This window comes from Capsicum annuum, chromosome 10 (genome assembly GCF_002878395.1).
Source record: "Capsicum annuum cultivar UCD-10X-F1 chromosome 10, UCD10Xv1.1, whole genome shotgun sequence".
NCBI lineage: Eukaryota > Viridiplantae > Streptophyta > Magnoliopsida > Solanales > Solanaceae > Capsicum > Capsicum annuum.
In genome coordinates this window covers 16204364-16214532 of record NC_061120.1, presented here as the reverse complement: position 1 = coordinate 16214532, position 10169 = coordinate 16204364, and the positions used below count along the sequence as shown (strand labels likewise).

General features: G+C 31.7%; 1 protein-coding gene across 1 annotated transcript in view; it reads right to left on the bottom strand.

The window, feature by feature from the left end:
- LOC107845437 (4-coumarate--CoA ligase 2) overlaps nucleotides 1-5020 on the bottom strand; it is a 70384-nt gene extending 65364 nt beyond the window's left edge. Inside the window, exons 1-2 of the mRNA XM_016689754.2 lie at nucleotides 4552-5020; nucleotides 3433-4163 (exon numbers count right to left, since the gene is read on the bottom strand). Of these exons, the coding sequence (XP_016545240.2) occupies nucleotides 3433-4163; nucleotides 4552-4834 (1014 nt within the window). The 5' untranslated portion in view covers nucleotides 4835-5020. The remainder of the gene's footprint in view (nucleotides 1-3432; nucleotides 4164-4551) is intronic.
- Between the last annotated feature and the right edge of the window lie 5149 nt (nucleotides 5021-10169).

The window sequence follows — 10169 nt, the reverse complement described above, 5'->3', positions numbered from 1 at the left end:
GAGGTGATGAGGCGGGACATGGAGCAGTTACAGCTCACTGAGGACATGACCCTAGATAGGAAGATTTGGAGGACGCGAATTAGGGCAGAAGGCTAGGGTCAGTTTGGGTCGCTAGTGTAGGGAATTACTTGGTGGGGGTATTATTCTTGTTATGATACCTTGTTTCATAATTTATTACGAATCTGTTTACTTTTCTCTATTTTCTATTACTTGTGAGTGTCGTATTTATATTATCCCATCTTGTTCCATGCTTTACTATGAATTTGTTTAGTATTCCGTGTCTCGAGCCGGGGATCTATCGGAAACAACCTTTCTACTTCTTTAGAGGTAGAGGTATGGACTGCGTACATCTTACCCTCCCCATACCTCACTATGTGGGAATACACTGGGTTTGTTGTTGTTGTTCTTGTTACTACATGTTACATGATCAAGTCACATAATGTTTATATATTGTTTATAGACAGATTTTTGGATGTTAAAATATGGTGTGTTAATATCATCAGGTTTTCTTAAAAATTATAGAAAAGAAAAAGGAAGCGAATATATCAACACGCACTAATATACATATTTTCACACACTAAAAATGTACCCACATCACAATATTCATCATCCACGCACATCACCATGGAACACGCATGGTTGCACTGTACACACGCGCACACATACAGCAAGATTGAAGATTCATGGTTCATTTTTCCGGCGAGAAATTGGCCAAATCTCGCTGGTAAATCCCCTCCCCGTTACTCACAACCGTCACCGCCATGACTGGCTGGATAGAATTCCTCCAGTGGAGCCATTGTTGTCGCCCTTCTCTTCATTCTTCCCTTCTCCAGCGCCAGATCTGGCCGGAATCACCACCCCCGGTGAAGCCCAACCGGTGCTGCTGCCTCCCTTCCCTGCTTTCCCCTCTTTTTCTATCACCTGAACCGCCGGAAAACACCAACCCATTGCCTAGTGTCACCCTATGGCCACAGCGGTAGACCACCCTACACCGAAAAATCGGGCAAATACAGTCGGTGAATCCCATGGCTTTTACCAGCCACGCCGCCGCCAGTTAGACGCCACACCGGCGAAGCCCTATGGCTGTTGCGCCCATCCCCATTTTTCTGGCGAACTCCACCAGACCAGCCGCCATTCTTTTTCGGTTTAGTGTTAAATCTGTAGACATGCAAAAACTGTCCAATTGTTTTTTTTTTTTTTTGTTTTTAAAAAAAAATATATATATATATATATATATATATATATATATATATATTCAGGAAAAGGATTATTTTCTTTTAAGTGATTTTTGAGTTTGTATTAATTTAAAAAATAAATTAAAAAAAAATAATTTTAGTGGATAATATTAAAGTTTACCATAATGTAGGTAGATTATGTATTTTATTATTTCATTATTTTTATTGTCATTAACAGAATTTAATAATTATTTAATTAATTAATTATTTTAAATAAATATTGCTTTACTTTATTGTTAAGGTTAAAAGTACTCTGAGTTTACAAGAAACAAATTAAAGTCTTTAACACTAGGCAAATTCTTAGGCACGTTAAAATATTCATCTCAAATAAGAATGCGGCATACGCATCTTTCTAAGACATTTAAATTCAAGGATGCAATAATGCACCTTGGCAAATATTTTCTAAAATTAACTTTTCACCGATTTATTTGATATAAGGTAATAGACAAGTTTTAGCATAATAAAAATGAGCGAATTTAGGCCTTAATATAATTCATCAAAATAATTTAGGTCTGTATAAGTTAATAAGAGCGACCGTGCTTGAACCACTGGACTCGAGGGGTGCCTTACATCTTCCCCTCGATCAACAGAATTCCTTACCCAGTCCTCTGTTTTCGCAGACCAATAAAAGAGTTATTTCCTTTTGATTAGGGATTCAAAAAGGTGACATGGAACACCATAACTCAATTTCAAGTGGTGACTCTGAAATTAAAATAATCCCTATTCAATACTGTCACTTTAATTGAAAAAATCCTTCAACCCTCGGGCGAAAAAGGAGTGTGACACCATCACCAAGGCAAATAAAAACGGGATTAGAGTTAATTCCTGGTGCAACCTTGTCAAAATAAGAAAGTGCTTTGAATCTCCTTCTACCGTCTTGACACGAGTCTTCCTGTCATCGTACGTGTCCTGAATCGACCTAATGTACGCCACGAGCACACACACCTCTAGCCTCTAAGAACCTCCATAGAATCTCCTTAGGAACTTTGTCTTACGTCTTCTCAAGATCAATTAACACTATGTGAGTCTTTCTTCCTCTCCCTAAACTACTCTACTAATCTCCTCACGAGTTGAATGGCCTCAGTAGTCAATAACCTAGCATGAAATCAAATTAATTCTCGAAAATAGTCACGATCCTCCTCAGCCTCAACTCTACCACCCTTTTTCCAAACCTTAATAGTATGACTCAGTAGTTTGATACCCCTATAGTTGTTGCAACTCTGAATGTCCCCCTTGTTCTTATACAATGGAATCACGTACTCCATCTCCAAGCTTCGAACATCTTTGCCGCCCTAAAATGACGTTGAACAATCTTGCCAGCCACTCCAAACCTGTCCCTCCAGTGCTCTTCCAAAAATCTACCGAAATCTCGTTTGATCCAGTCGCCCTACCCTACACATGCTACAAATAGTTCCCTTAACCCCCTGCCACCTTAATACACCTACAATAACCATAATCGTGACGACTCTTCGAGTTCTTCAACTGCCCTAACACGAAATCTTTGTCCCCACCCCCCCACCCCTCAAAAGTCTATGAAAATAGAATTGCCACCTCTACAGGTGAAATCATCATGTTGCTCTAATGTGCCGACAAAACATAGAATTAGCTTTTGTTTATATAACCAGGTTAATGTATCTATTTACTACTACCTCCGTTTAAAACAGAATAACCTACTTTCTTTTTTAGTCTCTTTAAAAAAGAATGATTCTTTCCTTTTTTTTATACTACTTTAATTCAACTTTTTACATAACATGTTTAAAACCACAAGATTAAAGGGCATTTTGGTACATTTGATACAACATTAATTTAAGGCCACAAGATTTAAAAGTTTTTTTATTTTCTTAAATTTCATGTCAAATAAAAATAGATCATTCTTTTTAAAATGGAGGGAGTAGTGATGAAATAAAATTAAATTGTAAACAAAAGGACAGTTGTATGTTCAGTTTACTTTTTATGGATAACCCTTATCTAATTATCTTGCTTGCAAGTGGAGAAAAAAAGAGGATAGCCATTTTTCTTCGGGGAGGAAAAGAGAGACACACAACCCTTTTCACCAACATTCAAGAATAGATGTTTACCTAACGTCGGATTTTCTTTTTTAAAGAAAACATGAGTATAAAATATTAAAGAGTGCTTTCTCCTAATAGAGGTAAACAGCAGCTACTGGATGGGAAAAATAATGTAAGCATAACCTTACCTGACCAAATTTTGCATGAGGAAATTTGGTTCGAACTGCGTCTTCAAGCCCCTTTCCTAATGGTGCTGCCCCACACATGACTCTCCGTACTGATGAAAGGTCATAGTTATCAACTACTGGACTCTTAGAAATGGCCAAAACAATAGGTGGAACAAAGGGTCCAATAGTAACTTTGTACTTCTCTACCAACTCAAAGAATGAAACAATATCAAACTTCTGCATTATCAAGATAGCTGCTCCAACCCTCAATCCACAAAGCAAAATAGAGACCAAGGAATAAATATGAAACAAGGGCGAGATACAAAGTATCACATCTTCACTATGAAGGTACAAAGTTGGATTTTCACCATCAACTTGTTGTGCCACGCTAGTGACTAGCCCCTTATGTGTCAACATAACCCCTTTTGGTAGCCCCGTAGTCCCCGACGAGTACGGAAGTGCCACCACGTCGTCCGGCTGGATTTCTACCTCGGGCGGGTCGTGTTCTGAGGCGAATACAGAATTTAAAATTAGGTTGGAGAAGTGTAAGCAGCCCTCGGGCAAGTCCCCCGATGACTCGTCAATGCAAATGACCTTCACATCATTCTCAAATGCATAGTCCTTCACTTTGTCCAAATTACATTCTTGTGTGATAATGAGCTTGGCCTTTGAGGCCTTGGCTTGTTTCACCACCTCTGCTTGTGTGAACATAGGATTTGCCATTGTGGAAATAGCTCCAACATATGATGCACCTATTAAGGAAAAATAATTGTTCAGAATTTCATAAAACTTTGAAATCCTCCACGTTACTCTTCTACATAAAAATAGTTAGTAATACCTCTATTTATAATACGTCTATTTTAACTAGAAACTGAAAACTCTGATCCCGTATATTTGATTATAAATTCTATTAAGACACAAATCATAAACAAATTTAATTTTTTGCGAAGTTGAATTATTTTTCAACTCAGTGGCGGAGCCAGAATTTTTATTGAGAGGGTTTAGAAGCAAATGTATGGACTAGACGTTTGGGCTCAATATATATTATCTATACATAAAAATATTTTTGATCATATAAAAATAATACTGTATAATTTTCCTATGAAGGGGTTCGGATGAACCATGAATTCTTCAACTAACCTAAGAAGAAGAATACAAATTCTGGAGAATTAGGCAAGAGGATCATTATAGTGTCCTTTTGTTGGATCTTTAACTCGTTAAGGCCAGCTGCAACTTTCCTTGAAGTGAGCTCAACATCAGCATAGGTATAAATTTGATCGTTGGATCCATTGATCAAACAAGGACGATAGCTAAATTCTGAAATGTTTTGAAAGCAATAAGAATGTAAAGGAAGATGATTAGGGATGTATATATCAGGAAGCTTTGATCGGAAAATTGTATCTCCTACTTGCTTTGGATCCATCTTTTTGAGACTAATTCGAAGAAGGAAAAATAGAGGAATATTTTTGAAAAAGATTGAGTTAAAAGGGTATAGACTTTTAGGTGCCTGTTAATTAAAACTCCAGAGGTTGAGTATATATATAAATTTGAGTATACTGATTGTAGTATGAAAACATCTTTTTTGGACGGGTTTAACTTTTATTGTAGTATACTGATTTCTAAAAATTAAATCAATTGGGTTAAACTTCTTATAAAAAAATAACTCAATTTTTTAAACTTAAAATGGCAAACCGGTCAAAGCTATTTTCAAAAGTGGTGGGCCAATTTATTTACACAAACTTTGGCAGGTGGCCGTTTAGATGAATGTTTGACCATTTTATTTCTAATATTAAAAAAAAAAGAAATTTATATTTTGATATGCTAATTTTTTTAAAAGAAAATTATTATTTAAAATTTTTTATTGCTATATATATATATACTAGTTTAAAATATGTGTATTGCATAAGTATCAAATATTAATTAAGAATAACAGTAAATATCAACAAATTGAACAAAGTTTGTTATAAGTTCAAAACTCGGTGATGGAATAGTTAAAGTCAACTTTTGACGGAGAAACTTTAAGCATTTAAATTTAATTAATCAAATAAGAGAAAAGTAAAAGTAGTATGCTTGTTATAAAGTTGAATCCAAAATACTGCTCAGTAAAAGGGAAAAAGCATCGTTTCTATCCCAAACTATAGTCGAAAAGTTGAATTCACACTTAAACTATATAAATGACTTATTATACACCTCAACTATAAAAATGTGATACTTTTTACACCCTGTCAGGCATTACCCCACTTGCATGTGGTGTGGTATTTTACACGCGCTGCCACATCAGCGCCACGTCAGCATAATTCAAAAAATAATAAATTTATTATTTTTATAATTTTTTCTTTTTTTTTTTTAATTTAATTTTTTCCCCTTCTTCTTCAATGTCTAAAACCTCCATTGTTGTCAATGTCCAAAGATCCATTACCTCCATTACACCATATTCACCACCATAAACTTTATCCCACCAACAAAATTACCATAACAATTAATTTCTTCTAACAATGTTCTTCATCCGTAACCCATCGTCTTTTCTTAAAAAAAAAATAAAAAAATTCTCAACTATAATGGCCATTATTGCTTCAAAAAATGGTCACTCAACTGTTGGCCTCTGTGTTTTAAATGGTAATGGCCAACACATTTTCGTACTTTTTATATTTATTTTTCAGCTATGATTTTTTTTAAAAAAACTAATATGGTAGCAAGTTTATGATGAATCCGACTTTTCCGACGAGAATTCAACAGAAAATATCCTTGCTACAAAATTTTATATTTTTTTTTTATAAAATTTGATTTTTTCCGTTTAAACATCAAATACAATTTGATTTTGTTCATTGTGAAATTGACATTGATTCGATGAAGGTGAAGGATGAATTGTGTTATTTGGGGATGGGGTTGGAATTTGGAGGTAGGGTGACGAAGAAACTGTGTTGGTTGGGGTGGGGGTGATGAAGAACAAGATGGTTTGGGGTTAGGGTTGGAGTTTCGGGGTGGGGGTGATGAAGAAGATGATGGTTTGGGGGTGGAGGGTGATGAAGAAGATGGTTGTTTGGGGATGGGGATGGGGAGATGGATGCTGGGGGTTAGGGAGGAGTATTTTAATTTTTTTAATTTTTTAATTTTTTTTTGCATTAATTTTTAATTTAAACGCGTTATTTTTTATTTAAATAGTTATGTATTTTTCACGTCAGATCTAGGGAGTAAAAAGTATCACTTTTTTTATAATTAAGGTGTGCTATAGGTCACTTATATAGTTTAGGTGTGGATTCGACTTTTCAACTATAGTTTGGGATGAAAACGATGCCTTTTCCCCTCAGTAAAATTATACAAAAACTTTATATAAGGTGAAATCCTAAATTTCTTCTTTTTTTTTTTTGGTCACGAGCCAACCCTAAATAGTTACACAAATATTAGACTTTCTTAAATAATTTATATGTGTTTTGTACGTGTATCTCACATCAATCAATAAAATTATATAAACAAAAAAGGAAAATTATCAGAAATTAGGTATCAAAATAAATAATTAGGTAACAATCTAAAGGATAGGTCTTGGCTCTCAATTGAGACCCAACCCTGATTGCAAAATCAACTCATCCCGACCTTGACATTCGATTTCAATCCTGACTTCTATCCTCAATCGGGGTCCCAGTTTTTAGTCCCAACTTGATACCCTGACCCAAGACCTTGATCCTAAATCGACATGAGACACGGATTTGTACCACGATACGTGACTTGACTTCCGGCCAGCTCTAAAAATCCTGAAACTCAACATCAACTGATAGTTCGAGTGTGTTTTGCTAGATACTTTGTGATACTTTAGATAGAAAATCAAATACTTGATAATTCAGGTATGAAATTTAGGAAAACAGAATACTTTAGGTATGTTTTTCACCCTTAACTCATTTTCAACTGATAACTAATGTTGATTTATCTTTTAATTTTTATACCATATGTTCAAAATTTATGTGTATATATATATATGCAAACTGAATAATAATAGTATACTAAATAAGGTCACTGACCTTGACGATCCAAAGCAGAGGGAGGCATAAGAACCGAAAAACAACAATGCTAATATTTGAATCACCTGCCATAAAACCAAAAAAAAAATATTGACTTCACTTACTTTTATTTTTCTTTTGGCTACAATAAAACAAACCAGGATTGAAGTAGAGTTGCAACAATATTAAAAAGATAATTGGTATACTAATTGAAAAAATAGAACTCAATTAACATACCAACCTGTATTAAATTTGAGTCGAGCTTCCTAAGTTCCTATGGCGCCCATGCATGGCCTGAACTAATAAGAATATGAAAGAGTACCTAAACACGTAACTAATAAGAACTCTAAATCAGAGGCAGTATTTCGTTGGAATTCAATTTGTTTTCTTTTTACTCTCCTTCCTTAATTATGTACGACGACACCAAAAAATCAATTTTAGAAGGAAACGAATTCTACAATTAATTGTTGAAATATTCTTTCCATTTATTTTAGTCTAAAATTTTATATATTATTAGGGTTTGGACATAATTATGATTTTATCCCATAAGTGAAAGATGATTTTGTCTATTACATAAATTTTTAATGAAGAATAAAAAGTTTAAATCACTTTTCCAAAAATATTTACATCTTTAATACATTAGATATAAAGATACAAATCACTACTAAAAAAATCGCAAAAACCAACCACAAAACCGACCAAATGTGGTCGGTTTTTAAATTATCTTTTTTAAAAAAATTATTTTGTAAAAAAGCAATCACATGTGGTCGCTTTTATATTTTAAAATATCAAAATAATCATTTCAATAATTTGTATATTTATTATTATTTCTCTTACAAATAACAATTAATAAAAAAATAACAAAGTGGTCGGTTTTCTTTAAAAAGTAATAATTAAAAAATATTTTTAAAAACAGACAACATGTGGTCGGTTTTTTTAAAAGAATTAATTAATTTTTTTAAAAAACTGATCACGAGTGGTCATTTTTTTTTAAATATATATTTACAAAAAATGACCACATGTGGTTGGTTTTTAACAAAAATAAAGATTTTTTTTTAAACCCGACCACTTGAATGAAATTAAAAAAAATAAAATAATTTTAAAAAACCGACCACATGTGGTCGATTTTTAAATAAAATAAAAAGAAAAATAATTTTTAAAAACCGACTACTTGAGGTCGGTTTTTAATAAAAAATAAAAAATAATTAATTTTAAAAAACTGACCACATGTAGTTGGTTTTTAATTAAAATAAAAAAATAATTTTAAAAACCGACCACATGTGGTTGGTTTTTAATTAAAATAGTAAGAAAGTAATTATTAAAAACCGACCACATGTGGTCAGTTTTTCATTAAAATAAAAAAAATATTTTTTAAAAGCTGACCACTTGTGGTCAGTTTTGGAATTAAAGAAAAAAGAAAAAAAGTAAATAATTATTTTTAAAAAATAATTATATAATCTAATATTTACTTTATGTAATCTAATTATTATTAGTAGTAAAAATAACATATTAGATTATATATATAATCTAATAAATTTACTTTATTAAAAAATAATCTAATATATTATTTTTTAAAATTATATTGATTACACGTAGTCAATAACCAATATAATAATAATAAAAATCAATAAATCTTAGATTTTATGAAAAAACATACACTAAAAAATATATCAAATATAATATACAAATTACGTTAAACATAATCTTTATCTTTTACTTATGTTTCAATGTATAAAATAAATATTTTCCTTTATATATACATTAAATGACGTTATACATGCATAACCTTTGTATAATGAATAGGTGTATATATATCATACCGTTGGGACAGATAATTAAAAAATGATATTTATAGTACGTATTTGAAAGCTGAAAACTGATGTTTATATAGTACGTATTTGAAAGTTGATGTTTATAGTACGTATTTGCAGTCATAATAATATAATATATAACTGATAATTCACCAGAATATAATGAACGTGTTCTATTATAAGGTAATATACTTGTGGATGTGATGTATATAGTACGCATTCAAGAGTTCATATATATATATATAGTGATCGATTGATGAACGATGTAGTAAAAACCTATTAGAATCTATCCAAACATATTGAATACCTTGATTTGAAATGACAGAAGTAATAATAAATATTGTACGTTGAAGTTATATTAATGTAAGGTAATCAAATTAATCGATCACTTATCAGAGTATGTATATGAAATATGTCGCACTATATTATTGGATCATATATTCGTGTATGTATGTGATGTATATAGTACGTATTTAGAACTTGATATAGTCGATGATGTGTATATGTGTGTATATGTATAGGTATATACATATTATATAGTGAAGGTATATTAATGACATAAGATAATCTAATGATCTGATTATATGTGAAATACGTTGTATATTATTATGGGATTGTAAGACCGTGTATGCATGTGATGTTTATAGTACGTATTTGACATCCAATTTTAACCGCCAGATACTCCTTTTAGGTTGTTGTTTTGTAAAAATTATTAATTTTAAATATTACTATTTTTTACACATTATTCTTGTATCAAAAAAATATTGACGTGTCACATTCATGATTAAAGCATACAAAATATTTTTATGCATTATTCTTATATCATATAAATAACAATGCGCCATATTCATGATTTAAAAAAAAAGTACAAATTATTTTATTTCCTTTTAGTATTATTTTTATAATTTACTAACTCAAATACGATATTTTACATAATTTTATTAGCATTTATTAA